General features: G+C 36.1%; 2 protein-coding genes and 1 pseudogene across 3 annotated transcripts; all 3 read left to right on the forward strand.

Moving 5' to 3' along the window:
• Positions 1-8198: 8198 nt before the first annotated feature.
• Positions 8199-8986, forward strand: LOC136230732 (CASP-like protein 4A2; annotated as a pseudogene).
• A 2321-nt stretch (positions 8987-11307) lies between these two features.
• Positions 11308-17944, forward strand: LOC136230708 (uncharacterized). Its single transcript, XM_066019871.1, has 11 exons — positions 11308-11419; positions 11557-11599; positions 11926-12921; positions 13492-13576; positions 13673-13768; positions 13861-14013; positions 14095-14202; positions 14325-14444; positions 17260-17385; positions 17465-17548; positions 17635-17944. Exons 3-11 carry the CDS (start codon positions 11945-11947, stop codon positions 17758-17760), a joined length of 1875 nt encoding a protein of 624 aa, XP_065875943.1. The 5' UTR covers positions 11308-11419; positions 11557-11599; positions 11926-11944; the 3' UTR covers positions 17761-17944.
• Positions 17945-20046: 2102 nt separating this feature from the next.
• Positions 20047-23320, forward strand: LOC136230045 (uncharacterized). 2 transcript variants are annotated; one of them, XM_066018982.1, is made up of 3 exons: positions 20047-20366; positions 20852-21062; positions 22032-23320. In XM_066018982.1, the coding sequence occupies exon 3, from the start codon at positions 22086-22088 to the stop codon at positions 23019-23021; it is 936 nt and encodes a 311-aa protein (XP_065875054.1). In that variant the 5' UTR covers positions 20047-20366; positions 20852-21062; positions 22032-22085; the 3' UTR covers positions 23022-23320. The 2 variants fall into 2 exon arrangements, with proteins under 2 accessions (XP_065875054.1, XP_065875053.1); XM_066018981.1 differs by lacking the exon at positions 20852-21062.
• The last annotated feature ends 2923 nt before the right edge of the window (positions 23321-26243 follow it).

Consider the following 26243-nt stretch of genomic DNA (forward strand, 5'->3'; position numbering starts at 1 on the left):
TGAAGTCAAATGTGACAACAAAAGTGCAATTGATCTATCAAAGAACCCAATTCAACACAGCAGAATGAAGCATGTCAGCATTTGACATCACTTCATTAGAGACCATGTACTCAAGGGTGAGATCAAGCTGACCTTTGTCCCAACGGACGAACAGCTTGCGGATATTTTCACGAAGCCACTGGCCCGTGAGCAGTTCAGCATACTGAGAGAAGCAATTGGTATGTTTAATCCTCTTCAGTAAATTCCTGTGCTAAATGATATGAATGCTGAGTGAATTACATGCTGAGTGAGTAATTGTTTGCTGAATAACTCATCGAAACTGATTGAATATACAATACTGAGTATACTTGCACACTGAGTAAATTAGTTTAGAACTTGAACTTAAAATCATCCTTAAATACTGCACTGACCACTCAGAAGATCAAACGTTTGGCATTCTAAATACTGAGTGATTAATCCGTTAGCATAAATGAAAAGCACGCGTATAACCTAGGATGACATATTCGCCGTAATGTGTCATAAATGCCAGGATCATAGACTGTTTGAATTAAGTCTGATGTTTTCCCTCACTCGGTCCGTCCTTCTAAGGTTGTTAAAGTTTGATTCTCTCACTCGTCGAGTCTCTTTTCTTTACTTGAATTGGGGTAAATTAGTTCGCAAGCACTTAACTACAACTGGTATAGCAAATTGAATTGGTTTCAAATACAAATTCAATATAAAATTTAACCATAATATAGTTTGTCCCCGCTAGTTACAAAACCTGGATTCATCCCTACATGCGAATGAAATGAATCAATCACGAATCACTTTGCAGAATCATGGAACATGTCTAAGCATGCCAATTAAACTTCTACTTGACACATCATAACATATGTCTTTAGTTGTATGACTGTCATATGTTGAAACACCTTTCCACATAATTTTGATTTGACAAAATTGTTTAAGTATAATTAAAATACATATTCTAAACACACTAAGTTTAAATGCTTTGATTTATTTCTACTAATGTGTTTGTTCCTTGTTGAGTTAAAATATTATAAGACATAAAGAATCAGAAGGCCCAAGCCCATTATGGAAGCCAAGGCCCAAGTCAAACAACTGAGTACACTCGGCCCGCACATGTCAAGACGTTGCCGTTTTTATTCCAAACGCAACTCAGCAAACGGAAGGATCTAGAAGACCTTCGGGAATAACTTCAAGATGAAGCTGCTGAGTAGTCTCGACATACGTATAAGACAGCAGCTGGCGAAGGAAAACTTCCAGACAAAGTGTTTCCTCTTTTGGCAAAGTTCAGACGACACAGTATGCTGTCCAGTTGACTTTACCATAAAAGGAGAGACCATCTGCTGAGCTGACTGAGGACAGAAGATACACGATTGTGATTGGCCGAGAGCTCTGTGCAAGTTAGGATGACAACGACATATAGTCGTTTCCCTCCAACGGTTATTTCGAAATTCGAAATGACCGAATGTCCAGACGTCTCTATAAATAGTGCCATCACAAGCTTCACAACATACAGAACTTTTTATCAAGCCATTACGCTGACCAAATCTCTACAAGTTCTGCAAGCAAGAAGCAAAGCAAAATTCTTACACTACATTTTCATATCTGTGTAAAAGTCTAGAGTGATTGTAAATCGTCTAAAGTGTCTTAGCACATCTTTGTATTAGGACAAATCAATTATCATTTCTAGAGATAGAAAGGAGAGGCTGAGTACTCGGTTTTAAGTACTCAGCAGAGAGATTAGGATTGAGTAGAAGTATAGAGGAGGGTACTCTTGTCATACTCAATTGCTGATATTGTAAAAGGTTTGAGGCTCTACCTTTAAAGAGCTCAGTAGAGGATTTGAAATCTCGGAAGTGTTCCGGGGACAGGACGTAGGCTTAGAAGAAGCCGAACCTGGATAAATCTGCTGAGTGAAGTTTTTCTAAACCTTTAACTCCTTATTTGTATTGCTTGCTTAAACAATCAAAAACTGACCAAGTGAAAAGGTCAAGTTGAGTTGTGCGCTTTAAACGTAAGAGCTCAGGAATAGACTCTAAGTGCTATCTCCTGACTCAAGCTAAGAAACTGACCTAGTCACCTGTTGACTAAGCCAGTATCTTGCTGTTTACTTAGCGCCGCTGTTCAAACCTTTTTCCTTAGAAAAAGAAGTCTGCCTAAATTGCTAAAAAATTTAAATAGTTCCTAACCCCCCCTTGAAACTATACTTGCAACCAAACAAGGGACCAACATCATAAATTAGTAATCATAGCTTACTCATATCTATTATTTTTGAAGCAAAGTATACTTGGTATACATCGTTACTTTTTTTTTATTTATCATCAATATAGCTAATAATGTATTCACTTTTGGCCTTGATATCAGTTTTTTCAATGTTGTAGTAGCATATAGGGGTGCACATGGTCGGTTAACCAGTCCATTAACAAAAATCATTAACCAGTCCATTTAATTCGGTTAACCATATTTCGGTTAATATAAACTTCGGTCGGTTAACCTATATTTCGGTCGGTTAACCATTAGTGACTTTTCGTAGCAAATATCACTTTACATCTATAATTATTCACTTTAAAATAAATATATAATTATTTAAATATTAAATAAAAATATGTAACTTCAAATTTAATTAACAAAATTGCCAAAACAAATAAGTTTAAGTTATTTTGATATTTTAACTTAAAAATTAAATACAAATATGTATATTTATAGATTGATAATTAAATTTCTACATATATTTATACTAGTTTTATGTGTATTAATACATAATCGGTTTATTTTTCGGTTTCGGTTAACCATCGGTTTTTAAAATAAAAACCGTAAACTAGTCCATCGGTTACGGTTAACCTATTTTTCGGTTTGGTTTCGGTTTCGGAAATCGGTTTTTCGGTTTTCCGGTTAGTTTTATGCAGCCCTAGTAGCATATGGTCAAATCGCCCATCAGTGCAGAATGATAATCAACATAAAATTAGTCCAATCAATACAACATAGGTTGATTCAAAAAACTCTGAATTTCAATATTCAAATTGAAAACCGAGTTGCTTTAACTACCAAATGCATCTCTTGAGAACTGTAAATTTGATTTCAACTTCATCAAAGTTTCAATTTATATAAGAAATGAATTTTAGAAATCGATATTTTATTCAAACTATAATCAATTTTTAATCAACTTTTTACATGTATTCGATATAGCATCTCTAGTGGTCATCCACTGGAATGTACTAATCGATAGGAGTGGTTAGGGATTGGCAAGTTGCCAAAATTGGCGATTTGTTGAGTTTCAGTCAAAACAGAGGAAATAATTCGGGCGAAGAGAGATGTGAGCATCACTGACGGGGCGTGATTGATGCGTTAACTACATGCACTTGAAATCGTGCTAATTGTTGGGTTTAGATGGGAAAACTCATGGAGGTCTTCAACACTCTCCTCTACTCCCTTCTTAATAATCAACGATTTAATACATCATCTCCCCCTTGAATTTGTCCAAAAAAGATTGATTGACCCCTCGAACTTTCAAAGTGTCTCAATATCCCCTTAACTTGCTTAATATCCTCATAGCTCCATCAATTTGCTTAAAATATAATCAATTAAATCACACAGTTGCAAAGAAGTAAGTTATATGCAGAATGTGTGCTACACGTGCATTGGAAAAGTCAAACAATCAAGATCGAGGTATGCCATTCTAATATTAGAGAGGACATTAAGAATTTGGAAATGAAATTTGATGGTTGGAATAAAGAATTCAAGAACCAAATTAAGAACTTGATTTTTTTAACAGGGACATGAACTAGAATTTAGAGCTTTGATATTTGAATTTAGGAATTGGAAGTTGAAGATTATAGCTTAGAGATGGAAATTGAAGGTTGTACAAACGAAATGAGAGCCTAAAAAAGAATTCAGAATTCTATTTTGAGTTACGATTTTTATTGGGTTTTTTTGTTGGTCCTTAAAAATGAAGCATTTAAGCTCTATTTATAGAGTTTTTTTTTTTGGGTTTGAGGATCCAGGAAATCAACTATCCACCAGGGACGACTCTACAGTGGGGGCAATTGGGGCATTTGCCCCCACTGAGATTTGGTAATTCATAGAAATCCAGGTAAAAAATTACAGAATTTTAAAATCCGCCCCTTTCGATCTCCATTGTTGCTGCTAGTTAGGTTTTCTTTAGCAGGTCTTGAAGGTAGAAGAAGATACAAATTTACTTTTTACCATTATTTCTTATTAAAAAACGACGTCGTTCTATTTAAGTAGAACGACGTCGTTAATTTGAGACAAAATAGAGAGCGAAAATCTCTATTCATGATGTAACTGTTCGATGTAGAGGCTGGGCATATAAGTGAAACAACTGTAAACTTTTTTCCAAAAATGGGTCGATTTCTTTTTCATTTTTCTAATCATAGCAAGCCTATTTACTTCAATATTATTAGGCATTGATTATCTTGTTTTCTTTTTACAGTCAATGAATTTCATGTGTAAATGTAATTTTCATTTATATTTATATGATAATTTGATATGAGTGAAACTAGATTTGTATTTCTTGAGATTTTTTTTCACTATATTCTATATTTGATAATTGTATTGTGAATTGAAATTATTAGAATTATTTATGAAAAGGATAAGATGCAAAATATCCCAAGTGTTGCTAACTATGAGTAATTTTATTATAACGTCTAAAATGGTGCAATTTTACCCTTAATTTTGGTAGTATAGAGCAAATTTAAACGTTAGAGATAAAATCGCTTCTAACTGTCAACGTTAAAGTTATTTTTGCACTTTATCCTTTATGAAAATTATGACTTATGAATGATGTTTTTTTTTCATATTGAAAATTCATTAAATAATTCGAAAATTAGATCGAGTCTCATTTTTTTTTATCTTTAATACTTGTCAAAGGAATAATAAAATATTTTTCAATATTAATTCTTACAGATATATAGGATAGCAGTATATTAGGAGTTCAATACATTTTGTAATTTTTTTTATTAATGCAATGAGTTTCAACATATTGCTAACTCAAATAAAATAGATCATGAATAAAATTAAAAAGCAGCCGATTCAACTAAATTCGTAAACAATTCAAGTTGATCAAAAAGCAATTGATTCAACTAAATATGCAAACAATTCAAGTCGATCAAAAAGCAAACGATTCAATAAAATTTGCAAACAATTCAAAAAGTCGATTAAAAAGCAACCGATCTAACAAAATTCGCAAACAATTCAATTGATTAAAAAGCAACTGATCATGATTTTTTTATAAATTTTTTTTATTTTATGATATATATAGTTTGTCACCACTAGTTAAAAATTCTGGATCCGTCCCTGCTATCCACTACCCTTTAACTTCTAAATTTACTCAACTTCAATCTCACTACTTCAATTTGCAGAATTGAAGTGAAATCGTGCATCATTGTTGAAGATCATGGTTGCAAACCTGCCAAGAAAATAGGAGCCGCGATTTTGAGTTGTTTTTACACATTTGTGTTCCTATAGCCATTTTCAAAAATTCGCATCTCCTCCGTTACAAATCTATTTGAGCTCATTGAGTAGTCTATGGATTCCTGGGAACTTCTAGTTTTAGAATTTCTTGTTGTTCTTCCGAAACTCTGCTATGTGGTACCTCAAAAAATTCGTTAAAGTTGACAGCTCGGATCTCCTTAAAAATAACAATTTCCCACCTTATATTTTCTTTTCTCTTTTTTCTTTTATTATTTTTATTTTATATTATAACCTATACTAATTAATTACATAAAAATGAAATTAAAAAGCAACCCTCCAATAAGAATGATTTTTTTTTAAAGCATGACTAATTGAAAATTTAAAAGGAATTTAAGCATAGAGACACGAACCTGACAGACACATCTTTTTCCTTTTTTGGGGGAGGGTACTCCGAGGAGATCAATTTACTTTTGGGATTTACCGATTTTTCTTTAAAGGAGAGTAAGAAGAGAACTTCAACCGCTTAGCAAATTGAACGATGTTCCTCAACATCTTAGAAGAAGTCACTAAACAACTCATATTCAAGTTCATTCTAATTTTCATGTTGTGGACATAATTTGTTTATCTATCTTGTAATTTCAGTTTTGGAGTTTGTTAAATTGAAGTTGTAGATAAAATCAAAGTGAGAGCTCTTGACCGAGAGGAAATATTTAACCCAGTAGCACCTACTAACCCATAAGTGGGAAAAGTACTTGTAATAGTCTAGCATGTTCAGAAGCTAAATCAATGGAAAGGAGGGTGAGAAAAAAGGTAGTTCTTCTCTATCTTATTAGTAGCGGTTTTTACTTCTTGACTTAGAGCTTGAAGGGGTCCTAATGAATTGGAATCTAACTATAGATATACATATAGAAAAGAGTGACTTGACTCTTAAACTTTAGTTTTACAGAAATCATAGTAAATATGGAAAGGGCTCTATGGAGCTTCCTCCATTCGGTCAAGTGCTTCGCTAAGGTTAGGACGATTCCCAGCTGTAGTAGCTGTTCTCTTCCCTTAGCTCTGCCCGCCCGCGTGGCGACGGAGTGAAATAAACAATTCTGAGGCTCAAATATATAGAAATTGAGGAGATTTGAGTTAGATTTTTGTTACTCGAAATTCTTATATTTTTCTTTTAGATTCAATTTCAGATGAATTTCTTATTTGAATTGATAATATTAGAATTGATAATATTAGTGAGATTCTTTCTATTTTCTATCAAAAAAATCTTGAGATTTTTGTTTTCAATCACGTGATCAATTAATGACAACATGCAAATGGATCGAGAAAACAATAAATATAATTGTGTAAATAAATTTGTTAGAATGTCCAAAATCGGTCCAAATTATAAACCTTGGAACCTTATTTGTGGTTTTTAAAATTGTAAACAAAGGCCTAACTCACCCCAAAAGGTACCTCAAAGGGTGAGGATTGCCTCACATATTTAAGGAGCCATATAGCTTCCTCATTTAGCAATGTGGGATGTCTAACACGCCCCCCTCACGCCCAAGTCATTTGGTGCGTGACGCTAATATGAGCGGGAGCCCCAACATTGAACCATGGCTCTGATACCATGTAAACAAAGGCCTAACTCACCCCAAAAGGTACTTCAAAGGGTGAGGATTGCCTCACATATTTAAGGAGCCATATAGCTTCCTCATTTAGCAATGTGGGATGTCTAACAAAAATATTGCTCTTGGTTCTCAATGGAGAATTCTAGTATACCCTCATGCAATATATTCAAGAGAAAATTACAAAATTAAGTAAAATGGAAGATCCATTTACATATTTATCCCATTTACTCAACATATTACCTATCTAGACTATATTTTTATGACTTTCCAAAAATACCTTTCATATATATAACATTTGGAAATTTCTTAGTCTTTTTCTGGGTAAATTTCATCAATGGTGTACAACGTTTGCCCTATTTCACACTTTGGTGTACAACCTTCAATTTGTCTCACTAATATGTACGAACTTATAGCTGACCTCCCACTTTAGTAGACAGCAGGTAAAAATGACCGGTCAATACAAAGTCAACGCGCCACGTCAGCAGTTTGACCAGTAAAAAAAGTCAAAATTTGACCACCTAATTTAAAATGACTATTTTACCCTTTTTTTCTTCCTCCTTCCCCTTCTCTTTCTCTCTCTATCTTATCTCTTTCTCTCTCTACCTTATTTCTCGGATAAAATGTAAACTGACCAAATATGAAGAAGCAACTCTTTTATTAAAGTTGAGTTAGCAATGACTCAATCTATGATCCTGGTTGTAAATTTTTTATTAATATAGAATTTCCAAACAAAGAGAAAGAACAACTAAATATTAATTAGGGAAAAATACAAAAATAAATCTTGTGGTTTGGTCCATTTTTGAAGTGCATCCCTGTGGTTTAAAAGTTTGCAAGTCGGTGTCTTGAACTTCATTCCGTTAGCAAAAAGGGATAAAATTGACTAACGATGTTAAAAGTCAAAGGAAAAATAGTTAATTTGGTCCTTATATTTAATAATTTTATAAATTAAACATCCTTATTATCTAACTATCACAAACAAACCCCAAAATGAAAAATAAAAATTCAATTATACCATATTCTCCATTACTCTTTAATTTTTTTCTTTCTCTCTCATTTTTTTTAATTTTTCAGTCTCTAAAATCAAGTTGCTTTACGATCACAGTTCCCTTTTATAGATATGGTCCCAAAAGCAAATAGCAATTCGAACATGAAGTTGAAGATGAAGTTAAAGCCTCCTCTTTTATCTTTTCCTTTTTCTTTCTCTTCACTGCTTCTTCCTAACTCAGATACAACACACAAAATTCAGTCAAATCAAAATCATGGAAACTAAATCAAGACCTAGAATTCTAATTCCAAACAGAGTGAAGCAATCATCGTCTTCCAATTCGGAAAATTTTGAATCCCCTCACTCTCCTCTCCGAATCAACTCCCCACTCCCTTCCGATCAAGGCGACCCCCACGAGTCCCCTCCGTTCGTCTCCCCGATGAACTCTCCCGGAAATTCCCTTCCTGTTGATAACTCTATGGCCATCGTTGCTGTTGATAAGTTCACTCAATGTACTCCGCAGCCATCTCCGCTGCCGCAAGATAATGCTGCTCATACTCATCCCTTTCCTCAAGGTAAGCCTCACGTTCCGCCGATGATGGTCAATAGGGCTGTTAAAGAGGATGGGCCACCGGTTGTGGGGAAGGTGAGACTGACGGGAGATCGGCGGTGGTTCAGCCGTGGAAATCGAGGAGGGAAAGGACGATGAAAGTGGCTGGTTTAGGGTTTAGAATTAGTGAAGTCATCTTGTGTTTGATTTCGTTCTCAGTTATGGCGGCTGATAAGACTCAAGGCTGAGGTGATATGAAAGGGAACTGTGATTCTAGAGAGAAACTTGATTTTAGAGAGAGAAAAATTAAAAAAGATGAGATAAAGAAAAAAATTAAAAAGTTATGGAGAACATAGTATAATTGAATTTTTATTTTTTATTTTGGGGTTTGTTTGTGATAGTTAGATAATAAGGATGCTTAATTTATAAAATTATTAAATATAAGGATCAAATTAACTATTTTTCCTTTGACTTTTAACACCGTTAGTCAATTTTACTCCTCTTTACTAACGGAATGAAGTTTAAGGCACCGACTTGCAAACTTTTAAACTACAAGGGTGCATTTCAAAAATGGGTCAAACCACAAGGTTTATTTTTGTACTTTTCCCTATTAATTATATTCATATATATTTTCTGTATTTATCCAATTACTCATTTTCGTTTTTTTTTTTCCTCTCTCTCTCGCGCTTTCTATGTTATCATCGTAGAGCCGGGAGGAAAAGAAAACTAAGAGAGACAGAGAAAGGGAAAGAAGAAAAAGAAAAACACAATAACAAAATTCATCCATTTCTCGATTGCTTGATCACCTTCTACCTCCTCAATTCACTTTCTACCTGTCTCTTTGCGCAACTCTGATTTTTAAAGCTCAAATTCAGCTTATCCAAGGTCGACAACAGTCAATTTACGACTCCTTTATTGAATTTTTCTCCAATTTCCTCATTTCTCCATTTAGAGTCCTCTGTCAAAGACATTTATTCTCGGTTGTGGGCTGATACGACTAACTTAAATTTCTAAACTGGATCTTGAATAGTTCTGACAATTGCAGATTACAAGCACCATCGAAAAACTATCTTCTCATTTGTCAACACCCATTTGATCGTTGAAGCCTGAATCAACTTGCTTGATCTCTGGCCAGAAGTTTAGCAATGGGCGAGGTCTGTGAAGCGTGGTCTCGACTTTTCGAGCTGTTGTGTTTTGACTGTAAGAGGCTTTCAGATTTTTCTATGCCCAAGATGAGACCACTTGAAGTGGTACAGGAAGGTTAGGAGAATTTTTCTGCAATGGTCGTTGGATGATAACCTGGCATCTTATCCATGACAACCGGCCAACGCAAGACGTGATTCAATGAAAGAGTTAGAGAGAGAAAGGGAAAGGGAAAGGAGGAGGAAGAAGAAGAGGAGGGTAAAATAGTCATTTAATTTTATGTGGTCAAATTTTGAATTTTTGACCGGTCAAACTGCTGACGTGGCGGTTTGACCGGTCATTTTTTACCTGCTGTATACTAAAGTGGGAGGTTACCTATAAGTTCGTACATATTAGTGAGACAAATTGAAGGTTGTACATCAAAGTGTGAAATGAAGCAAACGTTGTACACCATTGATGAAATTTACCCGTCCTCATTCTGTCTGACTTCGCATATATGACTTTTACTTCGCAAATTCGCAATATGCTAATTAGCAGAATCACTTTTACTTTGCAAATTCGCAATATGCTAATTGGCAGAATGACTTCTACTTCGCAAATTCGCAATATGCTAATTTGCATACTTCGCATATTGCACAATATGCGAAGTGAGATGTAACATTCAAATCATAACAATTGATCTTCTAAAATATCCTTCCACATTCACACTCCCAACTTTAGTTAACTCTTTCTCTCTACTTTCGTTTGCCTCCTTGAATTACTCTCTCATGTCTTCATTCCCCTTCTTCCTTAATCCTCACATTTCCGCGAGGAGCAGCGATGGCTCCGAGAAGAGCAGCGATGGCTCCGGGAAGAACAATGGTGGCTTCACGAGTGAGACTCATTAATTAGCGAGATTCAATCATTAAAACTCCAAATTCAATCCTTAGAGAATTGAATTTGGTGTAGGGGAAGAGGAAGACCAAAGTTAAAGCTTAAAGATGGAAAGCAATTCGTTCATTGAAATCCCTCCGAGCACAATCGCTTCACCTAGGGTACCCTCCGAGCAAACCAAATCTGTCATTATCGAAGCAATCAAGATCGGTTACAGACACTTTGATACTGCTTCTTTTTATCTAACTGCGGGACATTAGGTGAAGCCATAGCTGAAGCATTATCTTTCGGCCCCGACGCTCATCCTTTGGGAAGGGGAAGGGAAATCGTGTATTTGGAAGAGAAAGGGGAAAGGAAAGATGAAAGATTGAGGTATTTTGAGAAAGTCACAGAAATAAAGTTTAGATATATAATAGGTTGAGTAAATGAATTAAATATATAAATGAGTCTCCCATTTGATCCAGTATTGTAATTTTCCTATATTCGACCAATTAAAGGAGAACATTTATATATGTTTATTTTTTTAACACTGATAATATTCATCCATCTTTTAATTGTTTAGGTATATTGTATCTATCGTACACTAAAAATTTCCTTAGAGATATTTTTACATCTTACATCAAATATTTAGTATTAGTATAAACCGAATATATATTATTATTATTATTTTTTTTTGACAACATATATTATTATTGTTTTATGGAAACATAAAAATATCCAGAAAATAGAAAACACAAACACAACAAAATTAGAGGCAACACCCACGAACTCATCCGGCGAGCTAAACGACGGAGAATTCAACGGGCGGTAACCTGCCGGGGCCCATAGGTAAGTCAGCGGCGCGTGCAATTTCGTTGGTCGGCCAACAGATCAAGTCAATTATATACACACGGAAACATTAAGGCATATATATGCCACGAACATTTATAGAATTCTAATTTTATTTTATTTCTACTTTCTTTTAGATCTCTCAGATTTCAGCAAAACGGAGAAACATAGAGGGAAAAGGTATGTGTTTATCGTAATAATTTCTACGCTTAATGACTATAATCGGGAAATCCTTTGATGTTCTCTATCTTCTTAATTTTCTGTGGATTGTGTGCTAGATTGTGTTTCTTTTAGGCCTTTGCTCTTAGATTTGAGAATCATTGTTGGGACTAATATTTAGAATGCTTACAAATTAAGCTAGATATGTATATTGCAAGTTATTGTCGTAGATCGCTTCCTGTACTGTTTGATATATCGAGCATACTTAATTTTATCTGGATTTCTATTTTTCTTTGATCTGTTGAAACAAATTTGTTGATGTAGAAATTTATTGGAACTGATTGTAGGTATTAGAGGAAGTCAACGATGTTAGAGCAGTTGCTTATTTTCACGAGAGGGGGGCTAATACTTTGGACATGCAAAGAGCTTGGAAATGCTCTTAGAGGATCACCAATTGACACCTTGATCAGGTCCTGTCTTTTGGAGGAGCGATCTGGTGCTGCATCTTACAATTATGATGCTTCTGGTGCCTCATATATCCTCAAATGGACTTTCCATAATGAACTTGGACTCGTCTTTGTTGCTGTGTATCAGCGGATCCTTCACCTATTGTATGTGGATGAGCTGCTTGGAATGATGAAGCGTGAATTTTCAGAGATTTATGATCCCAAGCGGACAGATTATTATGATTTTGATGAGACTTTTAGGCAGCTTAGGAAAGAGGCAGAAGCTCGAGCAGAGGAATTGAAGAAATCAAAGCAGGTGAGTAAACCTGTGAATGATGGTAAGAAACAAGGACAGATGAAAAAAGGCATGCTGGAGGGAGGAAATAAAAAAAAGGGTGAATCAAATGATGGTGGTGATGCTGATAATGGAAAAAGCTATAAATTGGAGAATTCACAATCTAATGGTAGTCATGTTGATATTGAAGGTTCTAGGGCAGGTGTTACTAACAATAAAGAAAATACAAGCTCCAATAATGGAGCTTTCGATGTAAGCAAGCTTCAAAAGCTTAAAAGTAAAGGTGGAAAGAAAACTGATACTGTTGTTAGCAAGGGTTCTAAGGTGGACCCGGGTTCCAAGGTGGACCCAAAGAAAAAGATAACAAAGAAGAATAGAGTTTGGGATGATTCTCCTAAAGAGACAAAATTGGACTTCACAGATCCTGTGGAGGAGAATGGGAATGGGAATGGGATAGATGTTGTGGCAACTGATCATGGTGAAAGCATGATGGACAAAGAAGAGATTATAAGCAGTGACAGTGAGAGTGAAGATGAGGAAGTGGGGAAGGACAGCAAGCCTGATACAAAGAAAAAGGGATGGTTCTCATCTATGTTTAATAGGTAATCTCATTGCATCTTTTAATATTAATGTTCTTTTATTTAATTATGTGATTGAGTTGAATAAGTTAGGGGAGTGGATCATTTTATTATTTGAACACACCATGAACTAGCTATATGTTGTACTTTAATTAACAGACTCATGCTTGTTGATATGATCTGGAGATGATTAATTGCATCTGATGAGAATTACATATGAAGATTATGAAGGACTATGCAGTTTCTGCCCCTTCCAAAAATATTGGAAGATATAGTCAATATAAAAATGGCTTATATGTGTTTGGGTGCGATGTCTGATTGCGCTTCTATAGTAAAGATACAGTGCAGATATTAGTTTGTTTTCTCTTCTGTCATCAGCTTGCGAGTAGCAGGTGTTGATTTCTCTTATCATATCTGTTTATAGATTCATGTATTTACATAATATTTTCATGTGCTATTATCTCTTGATGAACCAAATCTTACAAAATACTTTCTGATTACTCGTAGAAATGATTCAAATGATACTGGATGTTTCTATTCATGGCTTTGATTGTTTTATGAGCACACCTGATAAATGTACTTTTGCTGGCTCAGTATTGCAGGAAAGGCTAATTTGGAGAAGTCAGACCTGGAACCTGCTCTTAAAGCTCTCAAGGATAGGCTGATGACCAAGAATGTGGTATGTTATTATCTATACAATTTGTATTTTAGTTGTTTATGATTTGTTGGTAGGGAGTGGCATGCTTACTGAGTTCTGTTTGTATTCAACTTGCAGGCAGAGGAGATAGCTGAAAAACTTTGTGAATCAGTTGCAGCAAGTCTGGAAGGTAAAAAGCTGGCATCTTTCACAAGGATATCTTCCACAGTGCAGGTTTGTAACATTCCTATGTCAAATTCTTTTTTACATCTTACTATTTTGGCATATCAATAAATCATAGTCATGGCATGGAATTATTGTTACAGGCTGCAATGGAAGAGGCTCTTCTTCGCATTTTAACTCCTAGGCGCTCTATAGACATTCTGAGGGATGTACATGCTGCCAAGGAACAAAGGAAACCCTATGTTGTTGTCTTTGTGGGTGTCAATGGTGTTGGAAAGTCGACCAATCTAGCTAAGGTTCAGTCAAGCTACTCTCTGCATGTAAAGGTTTTACATTCAAGACCTGCCTTCTGATCAGGTCTTTTTTACACATTGCAGGTAGCATACTGGCTTCTCCAGCATAATGTGAGTGTTATGATGGCTGCTTGTGATACATTTCGGTCAGGAGCTGTTGAGCAGCTGCGTACACATGCACGTAGACTTCAGGTACTTAATTTATGTCATAGGTTAGTTGCAGTAGAATATCTAGGATTCTTGTTTCAGTAGTTGTTTTCCTGATTGATCTGGTTCATAGAATCTGTGTTTAATTTGTGACCTTTTCTTCTTAGATCCCTATTTTTGAAAAGGGTTATGAGAAAGATCCTGCTGTTGTGGCGAAGGAAGCAATCCAGGAGGCAACACGCAATGGTTCTGATGTGGTTCTTGTTGATACTGCTGGTCGGATGCAGGTATGTTGTGAGCTGCTGTATTCTCTGTTCTCACTAAGTTGAGTAAAGTAGTACTGTCCAGCGAATATCAAATATCTGTTATTTTTATTTATTTATTTTGTTTTTTTGGGATGTGGGGGGTGGGAGTTAACTAATGCTTCAGTTCATACAATTGCTTAGTGAAGAAAATTTATGTTGGTCCTGTTTTGAAATTGCGATTCATAACTACTACATGTTCTAGTGACATATTCCTCACTAGGACTATCTTATTACAACCTGATGATACATCTCCCCAAACACGAATCACAAGAAATAGAATACACAAACACATAGTTGTTAAAGAGGCGCGCCTCACCCTAGTCTCAGGGCTTAGTGCCTCGAGAGCAGAGAGGCGGGTGATGTTGGGTGCATCTAGGGTGCGCCTTGGGGATCCTGGCGCCTTGTGTGAGGCATGCCTAGGCGCAGGTTGAGGCCTTTTTAGGGTTTTGAAGTAGATTAAGTTATTCTAAGTCTCAGCCATAAGACAGCTTATGATCAAAGGCTGAGAATAAACTAGAAAGAGAAAAAGAAAAAAGAACAGGAGAGGAAAGAAATATGAAGGACATCAAATCTGAAGGAGACGCAATGCAAAAATTGCAGCAGCCATCTCCTCTGTTCCTGTGAGCTGCGATTCTTTGAATGAGAAGCAACCAATACACGTCATAGCAAATATACTTCAAGGCACCTGCTCTCTTTCACTCACTCTCTCTGGGTCACGCTCTCTCTTTCTCTCTCTGTCTATGTTTCAGGCTCGCGCTGTCTCTCTTCCTCTCTTTGTCCAGAGAACTTATAGCATAAGCTGACCAGGTCCTTGTTGAAGCTTTCCATGCCATGAAACTAAAAGAACAGTAATTTTAAGTGAATAATAGTGTCTCGGTTTCTATTAGTCATGTAGTAAGTGAATAATAGTGTAATCATAACATTTTGAAAGGACTAATGTATATTTTTGAAGGTTGAGCAAGCTGCTTTAGTCAAGTAATTCAAGGGGTTAAATGCAGTGGTTGTCTCAAAATGGCCACTCAACTTCAATTTGTCTCAATAAAATCACTCAACTTTGAATTTTGTCTCAATTAAGTCACTCCAGCCAGTGGTTAAAATGCATTGGAATGATGTCATGACTGACACGTGAGTATGAGTGAATGACATGTGGCAGTTACATGTCGGTTATTTTTATGAAAAAAAAAACTAAATTTTGTTTTTTTTTCATAAAAATAACTGACATGTGGCTGCCAGGTGGAGCATAATTGGAAGTCATGTGTCGTTTCGATCAGATATCTAAGTTGATTCATGTTGATGTGTCACTCATGTCATTATTCCGATAATCACTGAAATCGCCGGAGTGACCTAATTGAGACAAAACTCAAAGTTGAGCAATTTTATTAAGACAAATTGAAGTTGAGTTACCATTTTGAGACAACTATGTAAGTTCAGTGACCAACAACTCATTTAACCCGTAATTCAAGGGATATGCAAATTTATTCTTGGCAATTCGCTAGTCATGTAAAGCACCATCAGTTTTTAGAAATGAAGTTAGAATCTTCACTTAGTAGATATGATGAGTACCTTGAAGATGAATATGATGTTGGAGATGAAAGTGATGGTGACTTTGACTGAGTGATGAGTATTGACTAAGGACTATAAAGACTTTGGTCTTGAGGAAAAGTAGTTATTATTAGATTATTAGTTATTAACTTAGTGTTTGGTTGAAGTTGAACTTTGGTCTTTAGATTTAAAATTTTATTATGAGTTATAATTATGTCTTAGTAGTTAATTATAATTTTTCTCATGCATGTTATAATTTAAGGTTGTTGTTGACTATTTCTTGCATTTTAGAAATGTAAACTGTTGTTATTTATAATTTTATATGTTATTTTGTTTTAGTGTTTCTTGTGTCGCTCAGGCGCATGCGCGCGCCTAGGCTCCAGGACCCTTTTGCGCCTTGGATAACTATGCACAAACGGATGAAGAATAGTAGAACAGCTTAATATATAATTATACAACTAAACTTGTGAAGTTTTGCCATTTGGCACCCTATACTTAGGAACTTATTCCTGGACCTACTTAAGCTTGTTACATTTTGCTGTTTGGCACCCTGAACCTGTTAATTTTGGGCCTCCAAGATCCTTATTTGCTGATTTGAGAAACTTCAAATAAAATCCATGTTGCACGCTGGTCAAATGTGAAATGTGCCAAATCAGCAAATAAGGTGTCAGGTGCAAAATTGACAAGTTCAGGGTGCCAAATGGCTAAAAGTTACAAGTTTAAGTGTGTGAATGTATAAGTACAGGGTGTCAAACTGCAACACATTACAAGTTTAGATGTGCAATTATGTATTAAGTCATAGTAGAACTGCGATAGTATTAGATCCAAGTTGATGAACAACTCTAAGCAAACACCGGCACACAAACAACAGCAAATAATAAATCTATGCCGAAGCAGAGCCTAGGGAATAATCGCTTTCTCCTAGCATAAATACTAAGAGACCCGAAATACCCAAATGAATACTTTCTATTTTCATACATCTATATAAACTCCCCACCTAAAACTCACACTAAACGCATGATATAACCGACTATAATTAGGATAGCCACGTTTCCTTTTTATTCCTTCACTGCCCTTTTTAATTCTCATATAGTATTATATATCGCAGTTTCTAGCTGCATGTTGTGCAGCCTTGAGAATGGACTGAGTTGAGGACGGACAATTGATTTATTTCCTGGCTCGTTTACTAGCTTGTAAATTTTACTGTTACAATTATTAATAGGACTATGCTGATACATCCATGTTACATTTTCAGGATAATGAACCATTAATGAGAGCGCTATCAAAGCTTATTTACCTGAACAGTCCAGATTTGGTTTTGTTTGTTGGAGAAGCACTAGTTGGAAATGATGCTGTCGATCAGCTATCGAAGTTCAATCAGGTTCAGTTTATAACTTCAAAACATCTTAACTTTCTACGAGTTATCTTCTTTAGACTGACAATGCTTGGTTCATCTGCAGAAATTAGCTGACCTTTCTCCTTCACCTAATCCACGATTAATAGACGGGATTTTGCTCACCAAATTCGATACAATTGATGATAAGGTAGGAAACGGTGTACAATAAAGCAGTAGTTTCCTCCTCCATATCTCTGAATGTTTTGACATTGTTTATTTGTTTCGATTTAATAGGTTGGAGCAGCACTGTCAATGGTTTACATCTCGGGGGCACCAGTGATGTTTGTTGGGTGTGGACAATCTTATACGGATCTGAAAAAGTTGAACGTAAAATCCATTGTGAAGACACTCCTCAAATAATGCTTTCGATGTTTGTTTGATGAAAAACAACACTCTTCTTTCTCTTGGCTTGCTTTCAATCCTTGTGTGAACATGTTACATTTTGCCCAACTTCTATGTTTGGTTTGGCCTCTTCCTTTCTGTATAAGTGAAGGTGAATCAGTCCCTTATTAATGTAAGTTGTGTGTTAACCAAATTTTTTCAACTTGGTCCTTTGTGTTGCTTTTCGGTTTCTCTATTTTTGATAGCATATATTGATTGGTATGGGTGGATGGCATGGTAGACGGCTGGGGTGAAATCGGGAGAGAGTGGGGGGTGGTGGTCATGAGTCATAGACTCCATTGTCCTCTCAGTCTGTTGGCGATATTTGTGCATGTAACAGTAGATATTATCCGTTTTGGTCAATTTTTTTTTTTTGATGGTGGTCTAAATTGCATTACTTGGGCGTTATGGCTTCAAAATGCTTCATTTTATTAATATTTTACTAATATAGCTCGATACAAATCCAGGATTTAGGTTTTTAGGCTGAATTTTTTAGGGTGAATTATTGTTCAGGCCATTACAATAATAGCATAAATAAATGACCAAATTTTAACGATGGACTTAAAAGTATATTAACAATGTGTATTATGTATAATACTGATAGATTCCAATTATAATAGAAAAAAATAGTAATAATATCTAGGTTATAATTTTACAGTGTTTGCATACTATTTTGGATGATCAGAGCTGTATATGTATTTTTTCAATTTAATAACTTAAAGTATAGTAGAACAATTCGTTCATTCTGGTCACTATGAATTAAGGTTTTTGGCATTTTTCAGTATTTTGTAAATTCATTACGAGAAAATTCAGTATTACTGTTATCGTTGTAAAAAGTTATTTAGCAAATTATTTGTGGATTACATATAAGGTTCAAGTTTGCTCCTATCCAACATCAATTATGTTAATATAGTTACAAACATTTTATCAAAATATCAATACAGTTAAATCTCGATAAATGAATATTCGATAAAGTAATAACCTCGATTATATAATAAATTCTTCCGGTCTCGACTTGGACCAATGGACTAAAGTAATAACCGCGTTAAATGCATTAAGTAATAAAAAATATGTAAATCCTTAAAGGCCCAATGAAAATATAAAGTAATAATTATTAAATTACATATAAAATATATATATTCATCAATATAAATACACAAGAGTTTATAAAAAACAAGACCTATAATTGTGCCTATAATTATGTCTATAATTATTTGATTGATTTGTAATTATGCCAATGTTATAATTACAAATCAATCAAATAATATATTTCCTAAACAAGATAATTACATATCTAATGAATATTTATCGATAAATGAATAATTTATTCATTCATCGATAAATAAATAATCTCGCTTAATGAATATTTTTTTTTCCGGTCCCAACGATATGCATTTATAGAGGTTTTACTGTATTTAAGTTTAATGAATACAAGTTAATGATAAAAAAAGTTGTTTGGAATATTTATTATGTTATTAAAACAGTTTTAAGTAATTCGTCAAAATGTATGAAATTGTTTAAGTTTATTGATAAACTTGTTTGGAAGATCGATATAAGAGCATCTCTAGTGGAAGTAACAAACCTTTGTTACTTCCACTTGCCACATATACAAAAACACAACCTACAAATAACATACCACTATAATACTCTCTTACTTCTAATGTTTATGGGACCCACTCATCATAAAACACTATACATTCACTCATTAATAATTTTTACCAATTTTAGCTATCTCCTTCGGTTGTAACTTTTTTCACCTTGGATACACCCAAATAAATTTTTTTATTTGCTAATAAACCCCTTAAAATCACCGTTAGAAATGATCTAATGGGTAAAAATCGTTGCCAGACATAAATAAGCATCACAAGTCTTCTCACCAAAATAATATTCCAATCAATCTAAAATTTTTTTTGTTTCATAATACATAACGTTTTGATTTAATCTGTACATATTAATTGACTTTTATCAAATATATTTATGTTAAAGTTGTATTTTTATCTTAAAAATAGATAAATAATTAGCGAATGTAATTAATAGAAGGATAATAAAAAAATTTCAATTAAAATTAATTATATATATATTTTTTTTGAAAGAAAACTCATCCTTTATTAATTACTTGAAAGAATATCCTGATCGATTACATCGGTTAACCACTCAGGAGTAATGAATGAAAAAAATACTTTAGCATTGGAATACTAAACCTCAAGTTAAACGACGTCGGAGAAGGATAACTTCATGCTTATGACATTGGACAATCTTCTTCCGAGCAGATAAAATTGCTCTGCGCCTCTTCTCCCCCTTTCCCTCTTCCATTACCCAGTTGCAGTCTTCTGTGGTGGAGTCATACCCTAAACGGTACTGATAATATCCACTGTCCAGTGTTACAATCTTTACAGGGTTTGATTTAAAAATCCTCCACCAGAAAAGCTGTGACTGTAATCAAATTAATTAGAAGATGAAGTTTTTTCAACTCTGTCATGCTCAATCAATTCTTTCCTTTGATTTTTCCCAATTTTAGAACCTATTTTCGTCTGCAGATTTCAGCTCAGAGGAATTAAGCTTTAGCTATTCAAATTGTCTTTCAGGTACTGTATCAAACATGTAATCTGCATAGCTTTTATGCTTTATTTTGTGTTTCAGATAACTTGGTTTTTTTTTGTTTGGTTGAGATTAGGTTTTTCGTATGGGGCTTTTGCAAATTTATGACTTGTTTCATTGCCCATTAAGAAAGTTGAGCTTCTGGTTTGCTTTTGTTTTTTTCAGTTAAGAAATTGTTGCTTTTGTTCTGTTTATTTAGGTCAGAGATTGCTATTGATTAGGTAAATTTTGGTGTGAAACAAAGGGAATCTTGCATGGAGTTGTGTTCATGATTACAAGTGATATCACCAGTTTGTTACTCTTGCTGCATTTAGTTTGAGAAGTTTGATACATATAGCTGCTACCTATGTTGCACGGAAACTCTTCTTCATTAGTGTTTCTGTGTTTTGGTTTCCGTTTCATTTTCTTTACCGGTCCCATTACCATTTCCTAGCTATATTTTGGAAATAATTTTGTACAGTGTCTGTTTCAGATTTGGTTTCTGTTTCCGTGCAACATAGGCTGCTACAAGAGACTTCTTATTTTGCTGACATTGTTCCTCCATCCATTGGAGGTGAAGAGGAAAGAAGGCTATTATTTTTTCCAAGACATTCAATTGCCATACTTGGAAATTTGGTCTTATGTTCTTAGTTAGGGGTAAAATGTATAGCCGTCACTGGAGTTTCGAGTCTATTTTATGAAAGGTACTGAACTTCATATTTGATTTCAAAAAAGTCATTCCGGCCAATTGTACAAAAACTCACAGAAAATGTAGAGTATATGTCAATTAATCCTTAGTGCCATACATGTCTTACTTTTATGGTTGACGTGATAGAAACGTGGTAGATAAGTGTGTGCCACTTAATGTAGATAAGTTTAAGCTTTTTTGTGAAATAGAACCCGAACTTTAGTGACCGTCGGTGCATTTTACCCCCTTAGTTCTTTATATAACTTTTCTTAAGATGAAAGGTTGTTGGATTAACTAGCAAGAATTGAATATGCTGAACTTCTTAGAGGGAAGGAATAACAATGTCTTGTGTGACGGATCCAAGATTTACTTGGAGGAGTGCTTGTGGTGGTTTCTCGTGATTTTATGGGTGCTAAATTGATATTTTTTGGGTGTTTTTGTCATGGAATTGATTGAACTAAAAGCTCGAGCTGATAGGTAAGGCCCAATTATAGATCTTATATTAAGATTTGACACACCTCCGCACGCAAATGCCCCTTGGGCCTGGCCCATCCCGCCATGTGTTTTGATTCTACAAATTAACGAGGTTGCCAGGACTCGAACCCTCGACCGTTTGGTCCTAGAGGCTCTGATACCATGTTATGGAACCATTTGAACTAAAAGCTCGAGCTGATAGTTAAGGTCCAATCATATATCATATATTAATCTCTGACTTTTTACATAAAAAAATTAAAGCCCCGTACTCAGTTCCAATAGAAACTTTTGGCGTTTTCCAGTGACTAGTGAGTGCTCAAGCCCCCTACTCCCCCCGGATCCGTCTCTGCTTATGTATAGTTTGAATGAATTACTGTTCTTTCTCTAATTATTTTCTTTTTAGCTTGTTTTCATGGTAGATACTGTTTTGAAATGAAGAAATATTCCTTTCTTGTATGTTCTTTTCCTGATTTGCTGGTTAATGTTCATATCAATTGGATGACTTATGTAGGATTTTTTTCAACCGAATAAGAAGTTCTTGTCAACAGCTTCATTTTTATTGGCAATGACCAAGGTCGCCATAAGTAGATTTCAAGGTATTCACCCGAATGCAGCAAGATCGTTGTCTCGAGGGAGAATGTATGGATGTCGATATCGAAGGAGCTTCTCCACTTGTGTCGCTCCGTTGATCACTCCGATTGCCTCTCTCATTGTCCGTCCCCCCTCATCACTAGCATTGGCTGCTTGTATAACGCAGTCTGATGTACCACAACGCTCAGAGGAATGGTTCCGACTGAGGAGGGACAGGCTGACAACAAGCACATTCGGTACTGCTTTAGGTTTTTGGAAGGGAAATCGTCGCATTGAGCTGTGGCAAGAAAAGGTGTTTACATCAGAGGCACAGAGCACAGAAGCCGCTAAGGTAGGTGCAATGCAATGGGGCGTACTCAACGAATCAGTAGCAATAGACAGTTATAAAAACATTACGGGTCGTGACGTTAGTTATTTGGGGTTTGCAATCCATTCTGCACAGCAATTTGATTGGATTGGGGCTTCCCCGGATGGTCTCCTCGGTTGTTTTCCAGAAGGCGGAATATTAGAAGTTAAGTGTCCATTCAACAAGGGGAAGCCTGAAGTTGGTCTCCCTTGGAAAACTATGCCATTCTATTACATGCCTCAAGTGCAAGGACAATTGGAAATAATGAACAGAGAATGGGCAGATTTGTATTGTTGGACTCCAAACGGAAGCACGATTTTTCGTGTATACAGGGACCGTGAATACTGGGAGCTAATACACGGGATTCTACGGGAGTTTTGGTGGGAACATGTGAAGCCTGCGAGGGAAGCTGTGTTGCTCGGGAGGGAAGAGGACGCGGAACTGTATAAGCCTACATCGACGCATAGACAGACAGGATTCGTGATCGTTAAGAGCTCGAAGTTAGCTAGTGAATCCAAGCTCCTGTGCAGGGAGATTGCTGGTCATGTTGAGTTTTACAAGTGATGAAACAAAATGGTAAGTCTGCAATCTATGTATCTGTATGTAGAGAAATTCTACTGTGCACCGGGACCAGTGCTAGTCTCTCCACTCAGATAATGTCACATCAACAGTTGGGTTGACGTGGTATCATCAGAGTGGACGGGACCAGTACTGGTACCGGCCCATTGTACATAGAATAGAAGTTAAGAAAATTGTTAGGAAGGTGAAACAGTTTCAAGCTTTTAGCAGATATCTTACCTATTGAATGATCTCTTATTTTTATGATCCTCATTCATCAATTAGCAATTGAATTTTGTTTCTTATTTTGTATTTTTAGAATATTTTCAACAACAACAACAACAACAACAACAACAACAAAGCCTTAGTCCCGAAATGATTCGGGGTCGGCTAACATGAACCATCATATAAAACCGTGAAAATCAAGTCGTGTCAGCGACACAGATTCGCTCCCTCCACTCCGTCCTATCCACTACCATATTTTCCTCAATTCCCAATAAACTCATATCACTCTCGATCACCCTCCTCCAAGTTTGCTTAGGTCTTCCCCTACCCCTCACCACTACATCCCTTTGCCACTCTTCGGTTCTCCTAACCGGCGCATCAAGCGCTCTACGTCTCACATGGCCAAACCACCTTAGTCGGTTTTCTCTCATTTTATTCTCAATAGATGTAACCCCTACTTTTGTCCTAATTATTTCATTACGCACCCGGTCCTTTCTCGTGTGACCACACATCCATCTCAACATACGCATCTCCGCCACCGACATCTTATGGATGTGGCAGTGTTTCACTGCCCAACACTCCGTACCATATAACAATGCTGGTCTAATTGCCTTCCGGTAGAATTTTCCCTTCAATCTATTAGGCATGCCGGGATCACAAAGGAAACCCGTAGCACTCTTCCACTTCGACCAACCAGCTTTAATCCTATGGGCAACATCTCCATCTACTTCTCCATCCGTTTGGATAATAGATCCTAAATACCGGAAGCAATCCGAGGCCTGAACAACTCTCCCATCTAGGGTGATTGTCCCTGCCTCCCTACTCCTACGGCCGCTAAACTTACACTCCAAATATTCTGTCTTACTTCGACTCAACTTAAAGCCTCTAGATTCTAGAGTTTGCCTCCATAGTTCCAACTTCATCTCCACTCCTTCTTTCGTCTCATCAACCAACACAATATCATCTGCAAACAGCATGCACCATGGTATACCATCTTGAAGTGAACTTGTTAGTTCATCCATAACGATGGCAAAAAGAAATGGGCTTAGTGCGGAACCTTGATGCACTCCAATCGTAATAGGAAACTCTTCAGTTTTCCCAACACTAGTACGTACACTCGTGCATACTCCCTCATACATGTCCTTTATGATGTCAATATATTTCCGCGAAATGCCTTTCCTTATCAAGGCCCACCAAAGTACTTCCCTTGGTACCTTATCATATGCTTTCTCCAAGTCAATGAAAACCATATGCAAGTCTTTCTTCTTATTTCGATAGTGCTCCATTAATTGTCTCATTAGATGGATGGCTTCCATAGTTGATCTTCCCGGCATAAAGCCAAACTGGTTTTCCGAGATCTTCACCGTCCTCCTTAGCCTTTGTTCAATCACTCGCTCCCAAAGTTTCATAGTGTGACTCATTAATTTGATTCCCCGATAGTTGGCACAATCTTGGACATCGCCTTTGTTCTTATACAAAGGGATTAAGGTACTTTTCCTCCATTCTGATGGCATCTTATTGTTTCTCCAAATTTTGTTGAAGAACGTCGTCAACCATTCGATTCCTCTTTCTCCCAAACATCTCCAAATCTCAATAGGGATGCCATCAGGTCCTACTGCTTTCTTCAACTTCATCTTACTTAATGCCATTTTGACTTCACCCTTTTGAATTCTCCGCAGGCATTCATGATTTATCATATCGTGATGGATACTTATATCTCCAACATCTTGTTGGCGATCTCCATTAAATAAGTCATCAAAATAGGACCTCCATCGTTCCTTGATATCCTTATCTCCAACTAGGACTTTCTGGTCCACATCCTTCACACATTTAACTTTTCCGAGATCTCGCGTCTTCCTATCTCTCATCCGAGCAATTCTATATATGTCTCTTTCCCCTTCTTTCGTATCCAATCTTGTATACAGATCCCGATTCACCTTTGCTCTAGCATCTCGTATGACCTTCTTTACTTCCCTTTTAGCCTCTTTGTATTTTTCGTAGTTCTCGTCACTCCTACATTTCCCCAATAGTTTATAGGATTCTCTCTTACTCTTTACTGCTTGTCGTACTTCTTCTGTCCACCAAGATGTGTCCTTACCCGGTGGCATGCTACCTTTAGATTCCCCTAGAACTTCCTTCGCTACTTCCCTTATACTATGCTCCATCTTATTCCATATTGAATCTATATCTGAATCCATATTGCAAGTCCAAATATCTTTTTTGGTCATCTCATCCACAAATTTTTGTTGATTCTCCCCTTGCAATTTCCACCACTTAATCTTAGTCTCTACTTGAGGTGTTTGTTTTCTTATACATTTCCTACTTCGAAAATCTAGCACCACTACTCTATGTTGGGTTGTCGTACTCTCACCAGGGATCACCTTACAATCAATATAACTCTTTCTCCAAGCACTCCTTACTAAGAAGAAGTCAATTTGGCTCGCATTACCGCCACTCCGATAAGTCACTAAGTGGGATGTTCTCTTCATAAACCATGTGTTCATGATACTCAAGTCATAGGCTGATGCGAATTCCAAAATATCATTTCCTGCTTCATTCTTATCTCCAAAACCATACCCTCCATGAACACTCTCAAACCCATCTCGCCTAGAACCCACGTGTCCATTGAGATCACCCCCTAGTACCATTTTTTCATCCCTAGGAACCTGTTGCACCACTTCCTCTAAGTCATCCCAAAAAGCTTGTCTTATAGACACATCTAATCCTATTTGTGGCGCATATGCACTAATGACATTCACAACCTCATCCCCTATCACTAGCTTAACACTCATAATTCTATCGCTCTTCCTAGACACCGCTACTACCTCATCAATATACTCCCTATCAATAAGAATACCTACTCCATTTCTACCCTTATCCTTTCCTGAGTACCAAAGCTTATAACCCCAAGGAGCTATCTCTCTAGCCTTGGCTCCAACCCACTTGGTTTCTTGTAGGCATAATATATTTATTCTCCTCCTCTTCATAACATCTACAATTTCA

This window comes from Euphorbia lathyris, chromosome 5, assembly GCF_963576675.1.
Source record: "Euphorbia lathyris chromosome 5, ddEupLath1.1, whole genome shotgun sequence".
NCBI classification, from domain to species: domain Eukaryota; kingdom Viridiplantae; phylum Streptophyta; class Magnoliopsida; order Malpighiales; family Euphorbiaceae; genus Euphorbia; species Euphorbia lathyris.

Bases quoted from the DNA above. Each gene is read 5' to 3' on its own strand.
- LOC136230708 (XM_066019871.1), top strand. From the start codon at position 11,945: ATGTTAGAGCAGTTGCTTATTTTCACGAGAGGGGGGCTAATACTTTGG. The intron at 14,445-17,259 runs GTATGTTGTGAG...TTACATTTTCAG, and splicing joins ATACTGCTGGTCGGATGCAG to GATAATGAACCATTAATGAG. The intron at 17,386-17,464 runs GTTCAGTTTATA...GTTCATCTGCAG, and splicing joins AGCTATCGAAGTTCAATCAG to AAATTAGCTGACCTTTCTCC.
- LOC136230045 (XM_066018982.1), top strand. From the start codon at position 22,086: ATGACCAAGGTCGCCATAAGTAGATTTCAAGGTATTCACCCGAATGCA.